At 52.7% G+C, this 23041-nt stretch overlaps 2 protein-coding genes across 3 annotated transcripts in view; one reads left to right on the forward strand and one right to left on the reverse strand.

Annotated features, from left to right (window-relative positions):
* The first annotated feature begins 129 nt into the window (after positions 1–129).
* PLEKHG4 (pleckstrin homology and RhoGEF domain containing G4) lies at positions 130–13027 on the forward strand. Of its 2 annotated transcripts, none has more exons than XM_036833861.1 (21): positions 130–549; positions 692–787; positions 863–986; positions 1074–1167; positions 1251–1325; positions 1410–1526; positions 1684–1782; positions 1876–2024; positions 2177–2315; positions 2410–2526; positions 2700–2882; positions 3138–3640; positions 3716–3962; positions 4684–4773; positions 4858–5079; positions 5172–5342; positions 5417–5594; positions 5971–6087; positions 6234–6470; positions 6558–6673; positions 12895–13027. In XM_036833861.1, the coding sequence occupies exons 1-21, from the start codon at positions 165–167 to the stop codon at positions 12958–12960; spliced, it is 3525 nt and encodes a 1174-aa protein (XP_036689756.1). In that variant the 5' UTR covers positions 130–164; the 3' UTR covers positions 12961–13027. The 2 variants fall into 2 exon arrangements, with proteins under 2 accessions (XP_036689756.1, XP_036689757.1); XM_036833862.1 differs by lacking the exon at positions 12895–13027 and adding an exon at positions 6845–7428.
* Positions 7451–23041, reverse strand: part of KCTD19 (potassium channel tetramerization domain containing 19) — a 31648-nt gene continuing 16057 nt past the window's right edge. The window contains exons 3-16 of the mRNA XM_036833863.1: positions 21736–21886; positions 20744–20935; positions 19374–19505; positions 17306–17516; positions 15599–15759; positions 14212–14315; positions 13592–13734; positions 13314–13397; positions 12928–13042; positions 11904–12531; positions 9396–9587; positions 9064–9218; positions 8631–8732; positions 7451–7702 (exon numbers count right to left, since the gene is read on the reverse strand). Coding sequence (XP_036689758.1) covers positions 7589–7702; positions 8631–8732; positions 9064–9218; positions 9396–9587; positions 11904–12531; positions 12928–13042; positions 13314–13397; positions 13592–13734; positions 14212–14315; positions 15599–15759; positions 17306–17516; positions 19374–19505; positions 20744–20935; positions 21736–21886 — 2484 coding nt within the window. The 3' untranslated portion in view covers positions 7451–7588. The remainder of the gene's footprint in view (positions 7703–8630; positions 8733–9063; positions 9219–9395; positions 9588–11903; positions 12532–12927; positions 13043–13313; positions 13398–13591; positions 13735–14211; positions 14316–15598; positions 15760–17305; positions 17517–19373; positions 19506–20743; positions 20936–21735; positions 21887–23041) is intronic.

Consider the following 23041-nt stretch of genomic DNA (forward strand, 5'->3'; position numbering starts at 1 on the left):
CTGCCACTTGCCGGGAGCAGGCCCACCCTTAAGGAAGGGGTGATGGAAGGTCCCCCCTGGAGGATGGGGATGAGTCCTCAGCCTCCCAGGGCCACGCCACCGACTGGAGGTTTGCTGTGTGCAGTTTCAGAGATGCCTGGGATGAGGGGGAACCTGCTCCCCAGATGCAGAACCCCAATCCTCCGAGCCCACCAGCAGGGGCAGCCCAGGGGGAAGGGCTACAGGGCAGCCCTCTGCCTGGTGAGCTTCAGTCACCTCCAGGACAGAAGGTTGCAGATGGGTCGGGGGATGGCCAGAGGTGCGTATTAGGAGGTTCCTCAGTCCAGTGGGAGGAACCAGCCTCCTCTGGAATGGAGATCCTCCTATGCCCAATGTCCTCCCACCTTAGTCTGGCACAGGATGAGAATGACAGCCAAGGAGGAGGCTTGGCAGGGGACTCAGTTTCAGGCAGGGCAATGCCAATCAGCTTGGACCCTGAAGGGTTGGACAGTGACCCTGTGAACCTCGGAGATCTTTTATCTGAGACATCGTCAGAGCTACTGGAGGCAGGTAAGGAAGGAAAGTCTTGGAAGGGAGTAAGGGTACCTGGAGGTGGGGAGGCCTCTGACTCTACTCAGGCTAAAGCCCAAGTTCACGTAGGGCTCTCTGGGTAAATGGCCCAATGTAGACCCAAGCCATTTTCCTTCATAAGACCCCAACGGATCCAGGCTCCTTAAGTCCACTGGCTGCCTCCTGGCCCAAGACCTCGCCTGGGAGCTGCTTGCCAGTGGCCTGGCTGCCCTGCCAGGTAACTGGGAGACACTAGAGGCAGAAGAGGTGGGGTGACTTGATTGTGCAGGTGTTCACTGCCTTCTCTGCACAGGGACTCGGGACGTAGAAGGCCGGGCAGTGCTGCTTCTGAGTGCCCATAACCCGGCCTGGCTTCACCCCAAGTGCAGCAGCCATGAACTCATCCGCCTCCTGCTCTACCTGCGAAGCATCCCCAGGTTGGGGAGGAGGTTGGGGGACAGAACCTGAGCAAGGGGATGGCAGGGTTGTGGAAATAGATACTGAATCAAAGCCTGCTCCTTTAGGCCCAAAGTACAGGCCCTGGGACTGACCGTGTTAGTGGACGCCCGAATTTGTTCCCCAATCTCTTCCCTCTTCTGGGGGCTCAGCCAGCTGCAAGTGAGTACAGGATTATAGCTCTCCTCTTCCCCCCAACCCTTTTTATAGGGTTGGGAGCAGGGCTGAGCTCAGATTCCTTGCAGGAAGCAGCCCCAGGGTCGGTGCACCAGGTGCTGCTAGTGGGAAAGATGCCTCAGGAGGTGCCTTCAGGGCTGCAGGTAGGGACTGGGCCATTTTGGCCAGGGTGGAGGTGGGGCGCTTCCCCACCAGGCCTGAGTCCACTACACCTTCTTTTTCTGCAGTTAGAGCAGCTGTCCTCTCATCAGAGCCTGCTGACCCACATCTCCACCTCGGGGTTGCCCACTTCACTAGGAGGAGGCCTGCCTTACTGCCACCAGGCCTGGCTGGGCTTCCGGATGGTCAGTGCACTGGGTGGGGCATAGGGTGGGTAGGCAGGCAGTCTGGCCAGCAGAGGAGGCTCCCCTGGGCTGGCTTGAGCAGTGCAGTGGCCTGGGATCCAAGATACCTGGGACTAGCACTGTGCACTGCCCTGGTCATGCCTGCCTCTGCTCACAGCGTCTGGAAACCCTACTGCAGAGCTGCCAGGTGGTTTGTGCCCTGCTCCAGGGGGCCACTGAGAGCATGAAGGCTGTGCCCCAGCCCATGGAGTCTGGGGTGAGTGTCTCCTTTCAACACCTCCCCGAATGCTCCCTATCTTCTTCCTCTTCTCCCACGCACACCTCCACTGCCTGTTGCCCTTAATCACAGGAAGTCGGTCGGCTGCTGCGGCAGGCACGGGTCCTGATGCAGCATGTGCTAGACTCACCTCGGTTGGCATGGCTACAGTGCCAGGGAGCCTTGGAGCTGGCACGGCTGAAGCAGGAGGTTCCAGAGGTGACCCTGAGCCCAGACTACAGGTAGGTGGAAGCCCAGATCTTTCCCCAGCCCACCATATCCCATGCCAAGGACTCAGTGGCTGGCTCAGAACCAGCCAGGATTGTGGTCCTAGGACAGGGTGGAGTGGAGCTAGGCACTCAGCAGGGGCGCTAAGACATGTACCATGCACCAGGCCTGCAGTGGACGAGGTTGAGGAGCTGTATGGTCGCGTGGATGGATTGCTGCACCAACTGACCCTGCAGAGTAACCAGCGAGTACAAGCACTGGAGTTGGTCCAGATGCTGGAGGCCCAGGAGGGCGAGCTGCACCAGGTGAGAACTATCCGCCCAGGTGGGCGTCACCTCTAATCTCAAGCATCACCCCCACCCCACAGCAGTTCTCCTTTCTTTGTTTGTACTCCTCCAGATTGAAGTGTGGCTACAGCAGGTGGGTTGGCCAGCACTTGAGGAGCCAAGGGAACCCACATTGGACATGCTGCTTCAGGCCCAAGGCCCTTTTTGGGACCTGGACCGAATTGCCCAGGTGAGTTTAGTACTTGTTCATTGAGCACGGAGGGAGAGGGGAATGGGTTGGGAGTGGAGGGAAGGTCTTCACAGAAATGACTGATGAGGACATGTAGACATCTGTGGAAAAGACCTGGGCTCGCGGGCTGCACTACCAGGCCCGGGCTTGCTGAGCCCAGTCTCTGTCTCCAGGAGCAGGTCAGGCGAGGGGAGAAACTTCTGCAGCCACTGGTTGGCTGGGATGCGGCTGAACTGGGCCCCTCTGGGGCCCGCTTTCTGACCCTGCAAGCCCAGTTGACCGACTTCTGTAGGGCTTTAGTACAGCGGCGGCAGCAGCTGGCAGATGCTGAGAGGCTGTTGCAGTTCTTCAAGCAGGTGGGTGAGGGGTCCCATCCCTGGCTCCAGGTGGTCAGTGAAGTCAGAGGGGTGGCTGCTCAGCTCTACGACAGCTTGAGCTTTGTTGTATATCTTGCCTGTTTTCTCTTCTTATCTTCAGTCTGACCCCAAAATCCTACCACTGAGGATGCAGCCTGGGGCCAACATTCTGTGGGGATGGGGGGAGGTAGAGGAGAAGGCTCAGCAGTCTTGGTGGGATCCTTCCTCAATGCCTATCTGGCCTTGGTGTTGCAGGCCTTGACGTGGGCTGAGGAGGGGCAGCGGGTGTTGGCAGAGCTGGAACAGGAACGCCCAGGGGTTGTGCTGCAACGGCTGCAGCTGCATTGGACCAAGCATCCTGACTTGCCTCCTGCCCACTTCCGAAAGATGTGGGCTCTAGCCACAGGGCTGGGATCTGAGGGTATCCGCCAGGAGTGCCGCTGGGCCTGGGCGCGGTGCCAGGACACCTGGCTGGCCCTGGACCAGAAGTTGGAAGCTGCTCTGAAGCCACCCCTGACAGGTAGCACATCTAGCTTGTGTGTCAGCCGGCTGCTGGCTGTACCTGCTACCCCTCCCCTGAGGAAGGCATACAGCCTTGATCGGAATCTGGGACTGAGTCTCAGAGAATCTGCCCACCACCGCCACCATGAGGCCGTTGTGGCTGCCTGCCACAGACCAGAGGCTGGAGTTGGTGCCCAGTCAGGGTCATGCCCCACCATGCCTCCGCCAGGTAGCTCTGAACCCAGGAGTCCCAACAGGTAGGTAGTGAGCAGGGCGGGGAGGGCAGTGTGGCAGGGCAGATGTCTTGGGTCCTGATTCCACCTACCTGGTAGACTCCAGCTGGTGCTGGCGGAGATGGTGGCTACAGAGCGGGAGTATGTCCATGCTCTTGACTACACCATGGAGAACTACTTCCCTGAGCTGGATCGCCCTGATGTGCCCCAGGGCCTCCGTGGCCAGCGCGCCCACCTCTTTGGCAACCTGGAGAAGCTGCGGGACTTCCACCGTCATTTCTTCTTGCGTGAGCTGGAGGCCTGTACCCAGCACCCACCCCGGGTGGCCTATGCCTTCCTGCGCCATGTAAGCCCCACAGGCCGCACAGGCTCTGGCTGATTCTGCCACGTTCAACAGAGAGCTATTGGGCATGTGCTTGGGGTCAGGCCCTATGATGGGTACAGCTATGAGCAGGACCAACCAGTCCCTGTTCTTCAGGGTGCTTTTAGTTTAGCAGAGGAGACATAAAAGTAAAAAAGATAATTCCATATTATAGTTGGGTTAGGAGGGAAAAATCGGGATAGATAGGTGATTGTGAGTTAGCAGCAAGGCAGAGGTATCCCCTTTAGAGAGAGCAGTTAGAGAGGCCGCTTAGAGGAGCTGATGTTTGAGCTAAGGCCAGAGGGAGGGGCTGCAGTCAGAGCATTCCATCCAGAGGAAAGACCAAGTGCAAAGCCCTGGGCAGGAAAGAGGCCCAGTGGTCAAGGAAGAGAGAAGTCAGTGTAGCATAGCATAGTGAGCAAGGGAAGGTGTAGTCCGAGGTGAGGTGAGATTAGAGCACTGCCCTCAGAGCTGTGGGAGCAGCAGAGCTGTATGCAGGACTTCTTCCCCAGAGGGCCTGCGGGCAAGCCCCTCTCCGCACAGTGCCTCTTGCCAGATCACCCGTCATTCAAAGCAGGGCACATTGGCTCTGTGTGGGGAGGCCTCCTTGGGACCTTTAGGCATTTTGGTCCTCCCAAACTGAGAGTGGTTTGGCCCCCTTGGACGCTGGCCCATTTGCACCAGGCCAAGCTGTGTATCTTTGCAGAGGGTGCAGTTTGGGATGTACGCACTCTACAGCAAGAATAAACCATGCTCCGATGCCCTGATGACCAGTTATGGTCACATCTTTTTCAGGGTAGGTGAGCCTGAGACTGTAGTGGGAGGGGGGGATGGAGCAAATAACCTGAAGCTCCCTGACGGTCTCTTACGCACCTGGCAGGACAAGCAGCAAGCACTGGGGGACCACTTGGACTTGGCCTCCTATCTGCTTAAGCCCATCCAGCGCATGAGCAAGTACGCACTGCTGCTGCAGGAGCTGGCACGGGCCTGTGGGGGGACCGTGCCAGAGCTGAGTGCCCTGCGGGCTGCCCAGAGCCTCGTGCGCTTCCAGCTGCGACACGGCAATGACTTGCTAGCCATGGATGCCATCCAGGGCTGTGACGTAAGTCATCACAGGCTGTGGTGGGCAGGGGCAGTGGGTGTGAAGGGAGGGGGCAGAAGAGGCTGGGCACCCACTGGGCCTCAACTTGGCAGGTCAACCTCAAGGAACAGGGGCAGTTGGTCCGACAGGATGAGTTCACAGTGCGCTCTGGGCGCCACAAGTCCCTGCGTCGTGTTTTCCTCTTTGAGGAGCTGTTGCTTTTCAGCAAGCCTCGCCGAGGACCCAAAGGCATCGACACATTTGCCTACAAGCGCTCCTTCAAGGTAGGCCCACCCAACCCCTCCCTCTGCCCCCTGCACCCCCAGTGCCTCACTAAGCTCCTTTCCTGGCCACACAGATGGCAGACCTTGGCCTCACTGAGTGCTGTGGGGATAGCAACCTGCGCTTTGAGATCTGGTTTCGCCGTCGCAAGGCCAGGGACACCTTTGTGCTACAAGCTGCCAGCTTGGCCACGAAGCAGGCTTGGACAGCTGACATCTCTCGCCTGCTCTGGAGGCAGGCTGTCCACAACAGGGGTGGGTCCCTGCCCCATTTCACCCCACGCTCCCCTCCTTGGAGAGCTTACATTGTCCCAGAGGGGCCCCAAGGAGGGCCTAGGGACCTGGAAATACTTGGGAGGGTGGAAAAGGTCCCTTAGCAGCAGCCAGCGCAGGGGAAAGAACTCCAAAGTCAGGCAGTCCTGCAGTCAGTCTCAGACTGTGCACACAGTATTAACCTCTGAGTGTCAGAGGCCTCATCTTTAAAAGGAGAATTATGACACCTTATGGGATTGTTGGGAAAGGCTCAGCGCACAGGACAATCTGCAGGCTATGGGTGTACAAGAGAGACTAATATAAGGGGGAAGAGTGATAAAGGGCTGGGCTCATGTCCAGATGTCCACTCTCCACCCAGAGGTGCGCATGGCTGAGATGGTGTCCTTGGGTGTGGGGAACAAGGCCTTCCACGACATCGCCCCCAGCAAAGAAGCTATCAACGACCGCACCGTCAACTATATCCTGAAGTGCCAAGGTAGCAGGCAGGCTGCAGGGGGTTGGGGTGAGGAGAGCTGCACAGGCGGCAACATGGACCTCTGTCAGCCCTAGCCTGCGCTCCCCTCAGGACCTTGGCCCAGCTGGGCTCTGGCCTGTCCCAACCTGACCCTCTTTCTCATACAGAAGTTCGCTCTCGGGCCTCCATTGCTGTGGCCCCATTTGACTATGACAGCCCTTACCTGGGGGCCTCAAGCTCCCTTTCTGGAGACCCTGCTTCTTGCTCTGTACTGGGGTCCCTCAACCTGCATCTGTACAGAGACCCAGCTGTTCTGGGCTTCCGCTGGCCCCTGTATTCCACCAGCTTCCCAGAGGAAGCAGTACTGGAGACTGAAGCTGAGCTGGGCAGCCAGCCATCTTTGAGTAGGTCTGGGCTTGGCCAGAGGCAGGAGGGCATGGCTTGGGGTCTGGGCCTCCTCTGCTGACAGCTCACCCAGTCTCCCTTCTTAGCTCCTGAGGACTCAGAGGTCTCCTCCCAGTGCCCGTCAGCCAGTGGCTCCAGTGGTTCGGACAGCAGCTGTGTGTCAGGGCAGGCCCTGGGCAGGGGCCTGGAGGACTTGTCCTATGTGAGTGCTATTTAGCCTTATACCCACCAGCCCTTTCTCAGCCCTGCCTGGGCCTATGGCCGCCTTGCTTTTAGGTGGAAATGGGGGTGGTAGGTCAGAGCCATTCCTCAGAGACCCCACCTGGACCCCGAGCCAGGGAAATACATGTTCATGCCTAGCTTTGCACCACAGGTCTGAGCCTGGGCTTGAAGGTGGGCAGTGGATCCAGGAGTTGCTAGATCCAAGGAACATCACCTCTCTCGGGATCTGCTATGACCAGGCCATGGGTGGCACCTGGGTCGCCTCCAGCCTACATGCACAGCCCTGTGGACTACGCTTTCTGATGTCTGTGTCATTGGAGAGATCAGCAGGAACCTCTCCAGGGGATGCTGGTTGCAGAGCCTAAATGAGCACCCTGATTCTGGGCCCCCGGCCTCATGTCCCCTTTTTCTGTCCCCATCTCCAGCTCCCACCCCAGTTGTTCCCACCCAGAACAGAGGGTGGGTGTTTGTTTCTATGCTGTAGGGTGGTGGGACATCTAGTGACTGGGCTGCCCCACCCCTCAGTAGGAATACAGGTGGGTTCCTAGCCACTGCTTCCCAACCCCTGGTCTCAAAGCCAAGCTCATCCCTGTTGGACTCTTACTCTTGCCTGCCCTGGCTCCCCAGGCCCAGCCCCTTCTTTCCTGGGTCAGTTTGGTTATATTGATTCAAAGCTTTTTGAATAGCTTTCAGTTTAAGATTATTTCACTGGTTGTAAGGTCTTTGGTGTGTCAGAGATGGAGTCCAGACCCTTGACTTGTGACTTATTCTTTGTTTATAATAAAAAATAAACTAACACACCCTTGGATGGGCACACACATTCTGGGGACATCCCCGGTTAAAATGAACCTTGGCGATGGGATGGGGTGTTTGTGGGGCAGCTTTTCTGGGCACCTTAGCCATCTTGTAAATACTTGCTCAGGAGAGAGTAAGAGACAGACCTCGACAGGCCCCTCTGGATGAGCAGGTCCACACAGTGGCCATATTTCCTGGCGAAAGGCAGCGTGAGCTGGAAGGAAAAGGCTTGTCTTATTCCTGACTTCCTGGCTGGGTGCTTACTCTGGCTGTGTGGATGGGGTCCTCCTATCTGGGTGGGGGCAGGGTCAAGGCAAGGCCACCTGATGCTATTGAGCTCACTTCTGCCTAAAGGCGTCTCACAGACCTGTGGTTTGGAGTGGCTACCAGGGAACACGACAGAATGAATAGAGGGTCAAAAGTGCATGTTTCCTGCCACTGGTTTTCCACTTTCTAGTCGTAGATGCTGACTTCACTTTCCACTCAATAGACTAGGCATAGGATAGTAACTTGGCACTTTTGTGTTTATAGTGAAAGGTGTTATAGTAATGTACTTGATTACAGAAATGCCAGATTAATGAAAAATTAGCTACATCTTTTTCACCTACAATGTTAAAAATGTGAATCCTAAAATTATTTTAAGGAATCAAAAAACAAAAAACCTGAGTCATTCCTTTGCCCTTATTGAACATTTTCCTTTTCTTTGTAAAAACTGCTTTAAAGCAGCTTAAGTGTAAAAGGAATGTACAAAAGTATTGACATCATGGCTGAGTAGGTGAAGTTGGTATCAGTCATTGAAAACATCTATCTGACTCCCAGTAGTTTCTCTGATTTCAGCACCCCAAAACCTTGAGCTCATATGATGTGCTTCCCTGAGTATAGTCAGGGTTGTTAGTGATGAAGGCTAAATTGGTAACATGGGAGGAAAACTACAAAAACCAGTGGCCTGAATACTGCATTTTGACCACTCTAGACAGGTTAATTTCATCCATTGTTCCTCCCTCCCTGGGACCAGGGACTAGAGGTCTAGTTGCCTGTCTTGCCTTCTGGGCAGCACTGGCCTGGCCCTCATGCAGCAAGACAGTGTCCATCTGAGGCATCTGGAGGGTTGCCATTCCCAGTGGGGTGCAGGTGGCCCTCACCTCCACCCAGCTGTACAGATGTTCCTGGGTGTACCGGTCATCCTTGAAGCCAGTGATGGCCAGCAAGTCCACCACAAACTGCTTGGGGCTGATGTTCAGGGTCTGCCAGAAGAGCCCACAGTCAGGCAGGGCTGGGGGCAGCAGTGTGACACACATTTGCTCCCAGCCCCTCAGAGTGGGATGCACAGCAGGGGCTTCCCTGGGCCTGCAGGAGCCGCAGAGGTCAGAGGATACTGTCACTTCAAACTGCCTCTTGGCCAAGGCTTGGTCCAGATGCTGCTGCCCTGTCTCCCTGTCCCTGCCCTTCTGTCCCTGACCTCTTCCCCTTACTCCCCTGACCCCATCTTGGCTTGCTTCCTCTTGCCTTGCCTACTTACTGTGGAGGCAAGGGGACAGTGGAGAAGGAACAGGGCCTGAGGCCTATCACACGTACCCACAGCCGGTTGGCCAGGGAGACCACCTTGGCTGTGATGGCTTTGGGGTCCTTTTGCCTGATGGAATCCAGAATGATGTCAGTCAGGAAGCGGTGACATTTCTGTGCGTAAAACATCTCTTCCCAGGACAGAGAGAAACTCAGGAAAGTCACCTCTGTGGAGAAGAGAGTGGATGTGGCCACATCTGCCACGGCTAGAGCCTTAGAGCCAGCCCGGAGTAAGGGAGAGGTGTAGGGCTTCCAAGGGAGACTGTATCCCTGAAGTACCCTGGGTGGGGGCTCAGGCATCTCTGCGAGGAAGTGCAGGGCCAGGCATGGCTCCAGAGCCTTACCTCGGGGCTGGGGGCTGGCTGTGGGTGGCATGTGCCTGAGGTTGTCCATCTGTGTGGTATAGATGATGCTGTCCTCAAAGAACATGCAGGAGCCATCACTACCCACCACGGGGGGGTGGGTCACTTTGAGGATGACCCCTGTGCTGTCCACCTCACTGGCCTCAGGCAGAGACTGCTCAGGGGCAGGACTTTCTGTGAAAACAACATGGGGGGAGGGCTCTCCTTAAGCCATCTCAGAGCCCAAGCAGGGAGGAGACCTCTGGCAACAGACCAGTACAGTCAGTCACGAGCCTTTGCCTCCAGCTTCTCAGGAGTGGTACCCTGGGCGGGCAGGGGCATGTTCTGGCTCTCCTCTCTCCATTGCCCTTGAATCATTGCAAGCCAAATCCTGAATTTCAGAACTCCAAGGAACTTTCCAAATCCTCTGTTGAACTAGGACTGGTAGTAAATAGAGCTGATAACAACCCAGCTGGGGACTGGAAATCTTTGTAAAATTATGAGAGGAGCTTTTGTGGGGAGTTGCTGATGCATGTCCACTCTGAAGAATATGCTTGAGGGACTTCCCTGGTGGCACAGTGGTTAAGAATCTGCCTGCCAATGCAGGGGACACAGGTTTGATCCCTGCTCCGGGAAGATCCCACGTGCCGCAGAGCAACTAAGCCCACGTGCCACAACTACTGCGCCTGCGCTCTAGAGCCCTCGAGCCACAACTACTGAAGCCCACATGCCTAGAGCCCGTGCTCCGCAACAAGAGAAGCCACCGCAATGAGAAGCCCACGCACTGCAACGAAGAGTAGCCCCTGCTCGCCACAACTAGAGAAAGCCTGTGCACAGCAATGAAGACCCAACTCAGCCAAAAATAAATAAATAAATAATAAATAAATTTATTTAAAAAAAAAAAGAATCTGCCTGTGCATGCAGGGGACATGGGTTCAATCCCTGTTCTGGGAAGATCCCACATGCCGCGGAGCAGCTAAGCCCGTGCGCTACAACTACTGAGCCTGTGCTCTAGAGCCCTCAAGCCACAACTACTGAGCCCGCGTGCTGCAACTCCTGAAGCCCACAGGCCTAGAGCCCATGCTCCGCAACAAGAGAAGCCACCGCAATGAGAAGCCTGCACACTGCAATTAAGAGTAGCTCCTGGGGCTTCCCTGGTGGCGCAGTGGTTGAGAGTCTGCCTGCCAACACAGGGGACACGGGTTCGAGCCCTGGTCTGGGAAGATCCCACATGCCGTGGAGCAACTGGGCCCGTGAGCCACAATTACTGAGCCTGCGCGTCTGGAGCCTGTGCTCCGCAACAAGAGAGGCTGCGATAATGAGAGGCCCGCGCACCGCGATGAAGAGTGGCCCCCGCTTGCCGCAACTAGAGAAAGCCCTCGCATAGAAACGAAGACCCAACACAGCCAAAAATAAATAAAATTAAAAAAAAAAAAAAGAGTAGCACCTGCTTGCCGCAGCTAGAGAAAGCCCGTGTGCAGCAACGAAGACCAGCACAGCCAAAAATAAAACAAATTAATTAAAAAAAAAAAAAAGAATACGCTTAAGAAACCAACTTGGGACTCACAGGTGGGGCCCAAGAAGACCCCTCCAAGCAGGGCCCGAGCCGCTAAAAGGGAAAATGACAGAATACTGTAGGAAGGACTTTGAAGGAGCAGAGGAAACAGTCCATCATAGCAGTTCTCAGCTCACTTCCCTGGGCTGCTCCACACTTCCCCACTACACACACACCTGTCTATTCAGCCCGGTCCCCATATACCCTCCTGTCTTCTGGACTTCTCCCTTTGGATGTCCATCAGTACCTCACATGCAATGTGTCCTCTTCCCCAAGTCCTACTCCTTCTCTTGTCCTTCCTGCCTCAGTAACCATCCACCCCCCTGCAATCACCCAAACCAGAAACCTGCCCCCTCCTTGGCCTGATACTTTCCTGCTTCTTCCAACTGCCTAACTTGTTTCATCTAGAATGATCTTGGCATTTCTAACACGTATCCTCTGCTGCTGCATTTCCTCTGCCCTGGAACAAACTTTCTAAATGCACACCTGACTGCTTGCTTCCTTGTTTAGAATGCTTCAGTGGCTGTCCACTCCCCTTAGGATCAGAACAAACTGCTAGGTCCTGAATCTGACCCACAAGACCTGTCCTGATTTCCTTATGTCTTCAGCCTTATCTCTTTATCACTTCATGTGAAGCCTGGTCTCCAGCTGCTAGACCCATGACTTGTGTTTCCTCAAGCACCCAAGGCTTCTCCTTCTTTCCCCTGCTGACTCCTCAGCCCCCAACCCTTCTCTGTGCTCCTATCACTTTATAGGCACTTCCTCCCACATGCCTCAAGTAGTTTCTCAAGCCCCCAAGTCATGCCAGTGCGCCTGTCATTTCTGGGTCTTCTGCTTGGCATCAGTGAGTGCAGAGCTCTAGTCCCCCTTAATCACTGACTCGCTCTGTGGTCTTGGCCAAGGTTTGCCTTCTCTGTTGTAAATGAGAATTAGGTCAAGGATGGGACAGGACTCACCTCTCTCCTTTGGCCTCTGCTTGCCCCAGTCCTTCAAGGTGACAGCTCTTTTCATGGGGAAGTATGGCTTAAAGGTTGGCTCTGGCCCCTTGTCTTTGGTTCCAGCTCCAGCCCCTGCCTGTGGGCCTGGGTCCTTCTCTGAGGCTGTGTAATGGCCTGTCCAGGAAGCTGAGGTGCTGGGCTGGGAAACAGCCTCACTTCCTGAGGGGAGCTGCAGGGTGGCTTCCTCCAAGGAGCTGCTCCGGGGGGCTGGCAGTGGCTGGAATTCCCATTGTTTGCAATTGACCATGTCCCATTCCCTTACCAGGGAGATGAGTTTTTGCACGGGGGTGACAGGAGGGTCTTTGCTTTCAGATTTCTGTGTGAGGTTGACTGTGGTGCACTTCTTCTTGGGAGGACTCTCAGGGTGGGCCCCCCAGTGTCTAGGGTTGGCACATAGGCCAGGACAGTGTGAGTATGTGCTGGGATTACCCGCCCTCTTGGCACCTCGACATAGGGACACCTGGATTATCCGGAAGTACTGCTCAGCCTCCTCTACCTGGCTGGACCTGGCCAGGGTCCCCTTGGCCTTGTTCCGTGGAGTCCTGTCATTGCAGTCTTGGAACTCCATAGGCATGCAAGCTGTGGTCTGGAGAGGGAGGGCACAGCAGCTCTGGGCATATTGTGCTTCCACATCGAAGCCTTACCCAAGATCTCATAAGCTGGGTCTCTAAGACTTCACTTGCTTACCCAGAACAATCCCATCCCCCACATGGGTCTTACATTTGAGATTTGCTCAGTCTGAGTGGGGGTGGTACCAGCCCAGGGTCCTTTCACACGCCAAAGGGACATATCAGCATCCCAGGCCACAGGCAGCCAGCATTTCCTTGTGTCTCCCTCAAGGTTCAGAAACCAGTCACTGTGCCAGGAGCCATGTAGGCCCGGCTCTTTCATTTTGCCATGCTCCTCAGTAGCGGTCTGCCCTCTGAGCCCTGTGCTGGTGTTCTTTCAGGACAACACCAAACCAAAAAATGCTGGGACTTACTTCTTTGGCATCTCTACTGAACTCCACCAGTGACCCTGGCCCTTCTGTCACCACGTGCAGCCTTCTGATGGGAAAAACGTCTTCATTTCCAGATTCTTTCTCCTGGATCCATGACCTGCAGACTCCAAGAGGGTTTGGTTAGTAAGCAGAAGCTTCCACTAGTCCATCGACCACGTCTGCCCTTTGGCTGGGAGTTCACTCTAGACAGCAGGGGAGAAGGGGCTTAAAAGGGTTTTGCTTAGGTCCCTGCCCAATCCTGGGCCTGCTCCACCCCCTTAACCCTAAGGAGAACAGGTCCTACTGGGAGGTGAGACTTAGGACAGGATTCCCAAGAGGAATATAAAGGTTCAAACTTTAGAACATGGTGTCAGGAGCAGTTTCCTTACTTGTATGCCTCACATTGGATAAGGGCTTCTGAGAGGGATGGGATGTGGTATTCCTCCACCTCCTGGCAGAGGAGGGGCCATTCCCTGCAAATGACAAGGAGATGTCGCACTGGGCATCTGGAGTGGGAGTGTGGGTGGGGTTATAAGCCTCCAGAGCTGCTGCCTTGAACAGCAGTTCACATATTGGAAATAATATAATCTCCCTGAAGGCTACAAACTCAAATTTCCTTCTTGAAGAGGGATGGGGTTTCATTATATGATTTCCTTCCTTCACTCACTTAAATTCAGATGGTAAAAATAGTTTTCCAAGTCTCAGGAAGTTGAGAATGTGTCGAAACATTTGGCCATCCCCGTGGATCAGCAGGGTCTGTCCATATGTGATCCAGTACACTCTCTGAGGGTTGGACAGCAGTTCTGGATACTGCAAAGGGTTGGACACCAGACTCTTTTTAGTCTGTTAGTTAAAGGGCTACGTCCTTATTAAGGGGAAGGTCAGCCTTCTCTTTGCTTTCCTAACCATTCTAGAGCAGAGGCTTTGGGATTTCCATCTCCCTATCTTGTTGGCCACAAGGAGCCATAATGAGGAGCAGAGCATCTAGGGAGAAGCACATCATCTCTCCTTCAAGTTTTGCTGGCTCCTAGACCACTCTCTTGAGGCATCTGGAACCTCACCCTATGTCCTGCTCAGTCCAGGCCCCTCACACTGGCCTCATCCCTACCCAAACTCCTAAAGGCCTTCCCAGAATGCTGCTCATACAATAAAAGCACTTTGGGCCATGGAGCAGAGGGAAGGTCCTTGTTTTAATCAGGTGCTGAAGGCTGTGTGAGGGTCAGGTGACAGATTCTTCTCAGCCGCAGAAGCCAAAAGGAGAGGAGGGCAGCCTCGGGCCAGCAGTACCTTCAGCAGGGTCTGCAGGGTGGTTGCATACCAGTGGCTTCCAACATAAACTTTGACGATCTGTTGGGGGGAATACACAGTGATTTCTGCCATCCACTCCTCATCTAAGGAAACCAATGAGAGGGAACACATCACGTGGCCAGAAGGGAAATTTTGTCCATTACATGTTAAGACGCAATATCTTCGTCAGTCATATTCTGTTGCCTAGTCTGAGAAGCAGCAGAAATCCCTGACATCAACCTTTTCTGCTCCTCAGGCCTTCCCTGTGGCTCACCATATGGTTTCCTGGGTGTCAAGGTGGGTTTAGAACAGCAGCTTGGAGGGTCAGCTGGTGACTCTGGGTTAGGGGAGGGCCACCAACCCCAAGGGCACTGCTGTTCTTCCCCTGACCCACCTCTCCCAAGAAAGCTTGGCTGATGTACCTTTCTACCTACCTTGCTAACTGCTTCTGGTTTCTGGCTGGGTGTGTAATTTTCCACATGGCCACTCAGACCGGAGCTAGGAGTCCCTCTGTATGTTTGTGCTTATGGTTTGGCAAATATCATAGAGCCAGCCTCTCATCAAATCACTGTCACTTCTACAGAGACCAAGCCTCAAGGCATGTCTGGAGAATGGGGCTTTATTCTGGGAAGATGAACTCATGACCCTTTTCCTGGGGTGACTAGATTTAGGCTTTGTTCTGTATTAAGAACCAGTTTCTAATGAGCTTTGTAATGAATGAAGGGTATATAAATAGATGATATAACCAAGAGGTATATAATTAGATTGTGAACCTCATGAAGATAGAAACTGGGTCTGTTTTGCTCTCTTCTGTACCTCTAGTGTTATCTACTGTCCTGGTATATGGTAGGTGCTCAAATACGTACTGAATGTTGCTGAATGATAGTAATATAGCATAAATTGATCTAAAACACTTTTTGTTAGGAAACAGTTACAGGCAGCTGGTGAAACAACATTGGCTTTAGACTCATTTAAATCCCAGCTTGAACACGATCTAGTAATATAAGCAAGTTACCTCCCTGAGCCTCTGCTTCTTTTGTTAAATGGACCCAGGGATCATTCTTCCCTGGATGGCTGCGAGGACCAAATGGGCATAGCATCGGCTCCCAGAGCCACAGCAGGCATGCCCTTGGGGTCCCATGTGGCCCCCCAACTGGGTCAGTCTGCACTGCTCAGCCTGGACTACTTGAGGCTACCTGTGGGCTTGGGGTGGGGAGGGGTCACCTAACATGAAAGTTTCCTTTTAGGTGAAACCCACAGATGTTAGTCTAGCTTTCCTTTTCTGTTCCATCTACAGTTCCTGGTTCTAGCCAGCCTTATCTTTCCTCTGTGATCCCCTAGACCCTCCTCTGATGTTGAATTCAAACTGAGAAGCTTCTTTATTTACTGAGCACATCCATGGGTGCCAGAGTCCTCGGCTCCAGATGAGTCTTCAGAGCCACTTTCATTGGCTCATAGGTGATGTCCCTCTTGTCCAGGAAGGCACAGAGCTCGTACACCTCAGAAATGGTCTCAGTCAGGGGCAGCCGGCAAGTCCCCAGCCAGTTCCTGCCCAGAGGAAAGGCCTGTCACAGAGAGCCTCAGCACTGCACCCCAAGGGAGTCCAGCCTGTCAACCTTCCATGTCTAGAATGTCTTGCCCTAACACTAACTCAAACCTGTGGCCACTAACATCGTTTCCTTAACTGGTTTCTGGTGATGTCTCATAGGGGGGTATACTTGGACACATAGGCTCACCCTTTTGGAGCTGAGCTTGACCTAATTCAGCAAAGCCCTCTAAATTGACTAATTGCAAGCCTCCAAGCCCGTCTCAGGTTCCAGAATCCAGGCCAGGGCCCAGTCACTCCATTTTTGCCCCCATAAATATCTGCCCAAGACATCTCAGTCACTATGTGGCAGCCTGTCACGGTTTGGGAGATTACTGATACCTTGTATGCCCAGGAAACCCCCCACCTCCAAAGGCACCTGTCTTTGCCCTCTGTGCCCTGTGACATCAGGGGTGGGACATCTCTGGGAGAGATGGATGGTGTGGGCCACAAATGACAGTTCTGGGGTAAGACAGTGTTTGGGGTTGGCTGACCCTCTCCCCAGGTGCTCAGGAAAACCCACTTCTATCTTTAGTTTTGGTACCAGTGTATTTTGTGAGCCTAAGAGAGTTGCTCTACTCCGAACCTGTTTACCTTTCTATAAAACAGGATTAGGGGCTTCCCTGGTGGTGCAGTGGTTAAGAATCCACCTGCCAATGCAGGAGACACAGGTTCGAGCCCTGGTCCAGGAAGATCCCACATGCCGCGGAGCAACTAAGCCCATGCATCACAACTACTGAGCCTGTGCTCTAGAGCCCGCGAGCCACAACTACTGAAGCCCGTGCACCACAACTACTGAAGCCTGCATGCGTAGAGCAGGTGCTCCACAACAAGAGAAGCCACCGCAATGAGAAGCCCATGTACTGCAACGAAGAGTAGCCCCCTCCCGCCACAACTAGAGAAAGCCCGTGCACAGCAATGAAGACCCAACACAGCCATAAATAAATAAATAAATAAATTAACGAATTAATTAAATTAATTTAAAAAACAGGATTAGAATCCATGCCCCTGCACTAATGGGAACATTCTGAGCTCATCCCGCAAGGCAGAGGCCAGGTATCACCTCCTCCAGGAAGCCTGCCTTGCCTTGCTTCTTGGTGGGGGGGGCTCACCCCTGGCTCTGACTTTCTGTGTGTCAGGGAGCCTCTCAAGGGTTGTGGGGAGGACCTTTGAAGGAGGGGGACTATCCAGCACCCTAAGTGTTGTGACTGGCCTGGTCACCTCAGACCTAGCACAGGGCTAGAACCAGAGCAATGAATTACAGAGGATGGTAATATGAAACAGTGTGAGACCTTTGAACCTTGGGAACCTTATACCTTGGCACCAGGCCTCTCCTCTGAGGCCCAAATTTGGTGGTGCTGGTGTGGGTAGTAGGAGTGGCTAAAATGATCAGTTTGTCCCCAAGGACACTACTTTCTCTGGCTCATGGGCAGGGCCCCAGGTTGGTTCCTCGAGAAAGGTAAAGCTCAGCCTGAGTGGGACCAAGCTGTGCTCTGAGGATGGCCTTACTTAACGTGCTGGAAGAGGACCCCGTTCCCAGTGATGTACAGTCTACTTCCATCCAGAGTGCTCTCGATGCGGAGCTGTCCCAGTGCGGAGTCTGGGTACTTGACAAGCAGACCCAGGGCCATCACGTACAGTGGCTTCACAGACTCTAGGCCTGCTGCACGGCCCCCCTTCCCAGGGCTTGGAGGAGGACAGGAGGTCCGGGAACAGCCACCTGTGCCAGAGAGAAAGGGGTGACTCCTAGATCCCTCATGGTCATAACTGTATTGGAAGCTTTGGGTCTTGCTTCCTACTGCTGCCTTAAATCAGTAACTAAAGAGACTTTGAGGGAGCTTATTTCCTTGCACAGCCAAATCTGGATCTGCTCGAAATCAGTATAGTTTTTCTTATATTCAGTCAGGTTTAGAGGTCAAAACTATTTGTTGAGAGGCGGGGTGGGTATGGGGGGTAGATTAATTAGCTGTATCACTAACATTTGAATTTCAGAATAACAGCCATCTGGCCCCAGCCTCTGCAGGAATTTCCCTTAGTTCCAAGCTCTGCTCTAATTATCCATGGGTAAAGAATGACAACCATAGCATAGAACCTAATGTGCATTACAGGCTTCCCGGATTCACAGTCCCTATCACTCTTGGGCAGAATTTTCCCCGGAGACACACTGTGTAGTGTTACTTTCAGGTTGGATATTTGTATTGCAGGCTCATGGGTGAAACCTTTTTCTCCTGCAGTGGGCACAATACACAGTCTACAGGACCCTGTTCCAGTGGCAACAGTGGGCCAGTGGCAAGCTGCCAGGTGATTTTCATGGGTCATCTCCAACCCTACAAGAGGGGTAGTACTCTCCTCTTATCACAGATGAGGAAACTGTGTCCTGAGAGGCCAGTTAAGAACCTTGCCCCAAATAGCAAAGCTAGGTGGGGCACAGCTGAGATTTGAGAGCACCTCTACCTCCAAGGCTACGAGAGCTGTTTCCCTTAGTTATGGTGCTTTATAAAAGACAAAAAACATGCTTTGTGTTTGGGGGCTGCTTTATGGCTTACAGAGCCCGTCCACAGGCATGCTTCCCTTCCAACGTCACATAGCTCTTGTGCAGCATGCACCACTCTACTCATCTCTCTGACCCATGTTCTCTGAAGGAACAGAAGTCTTTGGGGGAGAGGTTTGAACTTACACCCTTTGAATGGGTTGTAAGATCCCAAGACAGGCTCCTGAGACCTGCAGCAGGATGCCACTACCCCCAAATAGGATAGGACGCCACTTGCCTGGGGAGGAGTCTGGGAGAGCTGGCCAGAAGTAGGGAAAGTCTGGTTCCCATGGAATAAATACCTGGTGACACGCAGGCCAAACTTCACATGTGCAAGACAGTTCTATATATTCTCAGAATGCCAGCTGAGGCCACACTAAGGTAGCTAGCTCCTGCAACATGCACAGTAGCTTCCATAGACATGCAGGATTTGGGAAATGGGATGGTTAAAGGCAAATAAAAAATATGAGGAACAAATTGGAATGAGGTTGGGCCGGGAACTTGAAGGCCTGGACCAGGGTCAGGAAGTGTCAGGAGCAGGCAGAAACAGGCACAGCAGCCAGGGATTTGAAGTAGGGGGGACAAAGGAACTGGGGGGTGTGTGGGCTAACTGAAGTCCTATGGGGAATTTCCCACGCCCTCCAGCTATGCCTGGAAGAGGAAGGATGGGAGTGGCAGGTAGGGGTTAGTTACAAGTTCCCAGTTGCTTGACACATCCACAAGGAGGGCAGACCTCCCCTGACCTTGGGAAGCCGGGCCTCAGGCCCAACTTCCCTCCCCTGGACACTCTGGCCCGGTTTCCCCACCCAGGCTGGGCTGAGCTACCTACAGGTCAGTGGCAAGACTGAGCAGACAGAGGGCACACTGGGTTTCAGACTGAAATTTCTCTTCTCAGATTCCAAGTCAGCCAAAACACCCACTTCTCTTACCACCACCCAAAGCCCGAAGTGGTTGCGGGAGGAAAGATGTTTGTTTTTGGCTTTTCTGGCTAAAGCCCAGAATGCCCCAGGATGTCAAGGGGAGGGCAAGGTTCCCCTGGTGACATACCCGTGTTCATTCGGTACAACCTCACAGCTTCACTGAGCTCAGGTATTTCCAGAATTTCCACTTCTGCTTCTAACACATCGATGTTGGAGAAATTATCTGGTAGTAAAATCTTCTGTGAGCGGAGAAAATTCACTTGAAAAACAAAGGGAAACAAAATGGGTTAACAAAGTTATTTCTGATCTAATTGTAGGTCCAGGTTTTGGCAGGTTTTTGGTGCTACAACTTATCCTAGGCGCTCCTTATTCCAAAACAATTTCTAAACATACCTGGTTAGATTAGCTTTCAGTCTGTGGTTTTCAAGGTGAAAAACCCCAAATTACTTTGTTTTCCTGTGTCTGAGTCCGTGGGTGTGGCTTCCCATGGCCTGGCCTGGGGCTCCCAAGCCAGGCCTTCCTGGTGAGCACACTGGCCCTGAGACTTACCCTGTGAGTCTTGACCCAAGAGCAGGTCATTCCAAAAGAGGGAGTTGTCTTGCCGCTTAGAGAGGAAGGGCCTGGCCGAGCCTGGGTTGGCAGGTGGCTCTTGCAGTTTGTCCCTGCCTGGACTGCAGAGATGGAGCCAACGCTACTGTCCTATGTGAAGCAACTTGGAGATTCAGAAGCACATTATAGACAACTTTCCAGGTGACTGTGACTATGAAAGGCTGGGGTTCCAGGCATTTGGTCCCCAGTACAATTTGGGTGTTTCCTGCCCTATTCATATAGGCAGCAGCAGCATCTTGGAATCAGTTCAGTTCACACCCCACCAGAGCCTGTCCTGGTGGAGGAGGGAGGCTCTCTTCTGTCCAGGCTTGAAGATCTCATCCCTCCTTAAGCCACTAGCTCAGGTGGACAATTCTACAATGATTCTGGGGAACCTTTCACCATCCACCCTTCTTCCCTTTTATCCTGAGTTTAGTGGAAGTGAGAGGAGGAAGGGACCATCCTTTGAAACAACCCTATTCCCCCATTTTATGGTGAGAGGAACTGAGGTCTAGAGCCCAGTTGGATACATAAAGGCAGAGAGATAAGTAGTTTGGAGTCCAGCTCAGGGTCTTGCCCTTTACACCAACTCTTGTGGCCCGTGACACCACTGCAGCTAGTTTCCAGTGCCTCTTTACACCCAGGCCATTCCAAAATGAACAGGGAATAAAATAGCCCTGAGGCTAGTGGGAGTCTAATGCTGAGAATCCATTTGCTTCCAGGAAGGCTCTGTCATGCTTCCACCAGCTCTGCCCAGGGAAGCTCCTGAGGCCCTAAGCCCCAAGCTGGGCCTCCAAGGGGTGTGGGGTTAGGAGGGGTGGATGGGTCCTATCAGCCTGCCGCCACCTCCCCCCCACCCCACTCCCCCTCCCCCAACCCCCCCCCCCCCACCCCGGATAGAGCAATCACCAATGAAGCGGAACTCGCTGCACTCGCACTCGATGAGGGCCACGGTCTTAGCCAGCCACAGCAGATTGTCTTCAGTTACCAGGCTTGGATACTTGGCCACTAGGTCTAGGGGCAGGAAGCAGTAGTGCACTTCCTCTTCTGTGTCTAACAGTGGTGTATCCATAAGTCCCAAAGGTGCCTTATCATGTAGGCCTGGAGGAGGACGTGCAGAGGGGTGTCACCACCTCCCAGAGGCCAGGGCTCTCAGAAGTGGGCAGGGCTCTCACTGACCCAGGGGCCCCAGAGGAAGCTGAAGAGATCACCCCAGAGATGGTCCCTGCCAGATACCTCCTTCTTCTCACTCACTCTTTTCAGATGTAACCCTAGGTTTGGCAGAAGTGTGGTGGGGAGCAGGGCATGGAAATCTAGTTTTTCTGCAGTGAAGGGCAGTGGGACATGTGAAATTTTGGCTTATATACTCAGTCATTAAATTCATACTGGTTACCTATTTGTTTCTTTTTAATTGATCAAACCAACCACAGATAAAACAGATGACCTACAGATAAAATAGATCCTTTTGACTCTCCCGAAAGCTCAAAACCCATCAATAATCATGAATGGCTATTCTGGTGTCCCAGGTAGGTCGATCTATGCTGCAAGGCACCCACCAGACAGTGATCATTTGGAGACATTCCTTGTGTGGTGGTTAGAGGTGACTTGAAAGTATGGTGGAGTGCCCTGACCAATAGGACGGGGTGGAATACAGCCCAGCCTTGCCCAAGTGAAACCAGCATGCAGGGGAATGAACATGGAGAAGGATGTTTAGTTCCAGTGAGTAAGAAGTCATGGAGAGGGCATGTGGCAGGTACAAGCTCAAAGGAGATGACAGGAAGGTAGAGGAATCATCCAGAACTAGTTCAGAAATCAGGGCACTCTCTGGATTGAAGCCACTTCTATTAGAGTGAGAAGGGAAGCTGGTCTGGGCTTCAGAAAAGGTCAGTCTGTGGTTATACCTGTGAAGGCTGGGCTTTTTATAGGAAATTCTGAGGGTTTGCTGATACACTTCCACGTTCTCCAGTAGTTCAAAGATGCTCTCTCGGCAACAGGTATGTCTGCAGGCCTCACACGTAGATGGTGTTTCCCTTCCTTCAGATTATCTAGAGTCTGTGAGATAAAGAAGATTATTGCTTTGAAAATTTTAAACCAAGTAACTATCTACCAATTCTAGGGTAAAATACCAGGAAAAATAGCTTGTGACTTACTTTGGTAAAGTGTTTTGAAATAGTCACTCACAAAAATGTAAAAATGTAGGTCTGTAAGATGATATGCTGATATTCAAAATATCAATGACTATTTCTTTTCTGATTTTGAAACAATTTTTCTGGATTATAATTTTATGTTGATTGATAGAAATTTATCTTATGCAATCTTAAGAGTAATTTACATTTAATAATTAAAAACTTAAGATTTTATGCTATCATTTCTCCTCAAGAGTTCAGAAACCCTTTTGACCTGTTATAATTGTGATCTGCTTATTGTTTGTGCTCATCCTAATCCTGGAATGTGATTTAAGTAGGGAAATGGAGGTGGCACTGAGCATCACACTTTTCAAAGCACTTTTACCTACATTTGCTCATTTACCCTGACACAGCTCTGTGAGATAGATGTGGTGTTTGCATTCCCACTGTGCTGGTGAGACAGTTGCAGTCAAAGGATCTGTGAGTTGCCCAAGAAGTCTTCCAAGTCCAGAGCTTCTCCACTTGAAGGAGCAGGTGACCAGGGGTGGGCTGAGGCTGGAATGGAGCACCCCAGCTAGGTTGGGCTGAAGCCCAGGGTAGAGTCTTCATGCTGCCCACATTCAGGGACCTATCCTCCCTAAAAAGTCCTGCACAGGGCACAGATTACCATAACATCAAGCCCATTTTTTCTGTCCCTTCCTTAGAAGAAAATAGTATTTTCCCAAGAAATTTTTGGAAATAGCTGGAAAAGTAGTCCTCTAAAGGCACCACATGACCAGTTCTTTCTCTAAGAGCCTCAAAATGGACAGAACACCTCAGATGCAGAATGAAACTAATAAAAGAACCTGCTTAGCTACACAGGTGAAGCTCTTGTGAAGCTGCTCAAGGGAATCCTGAGCTTTGAGAAGAGCCCTCTGGTGGCCATGGCTATAAACTGCACCCTCATAACTGCTCAAGGTCTGTAAAAGGAGAGGACCGGAGCAGGTAATCTTCCTCACTTTGGGTGGCTGATGGATTTGTGGAAGGACTGGATAATGGCAGGGTCATGGGGAGTGCTTTCCTGGAGGCACTGACAATGGAG

Source organism: Balaenoptera musculus, chromosome 19 (genome assembly GCF_009873245.2).
Source record: "Balaenoptera musculus isolate JJ_BM4_2016_0621 chromosome 19, mBalMus1.pri.v3, whole genome shotgun sequence".
Lineage (NCBI taxonomy): Eukaryota > Metazoa > Chordata > Mammalia > Artiodactyla > Balaenopteridae > Balaenoptera > Balaenoptera musculus.

Bases quoted from the DNA above. Each gene is read 5' to 3' on its own strand.
- PLEKHG4 (XM_036833861.1), top strand. From the start codon at position 165: ATGCAGAACCCCAATCCTCCGAGCCCACCAGCAGGGGCAGCCCAGGGG. The intron at 1,783-1,875 runs GTGAGTGTCTCC...CCTTAATCACAG, and splicing joins CCCAGCCCATGGAGTCTGGG to GAAGTCGGTCGGCTGCTGCG. The intron at 2,316-2,409 runs GTGAGAACTATC...GTACTCCTCCAG, and splicing joins AGGAGGGCGAGCTGCACCAG to ATTGAAGTGTGGCTACAGCA.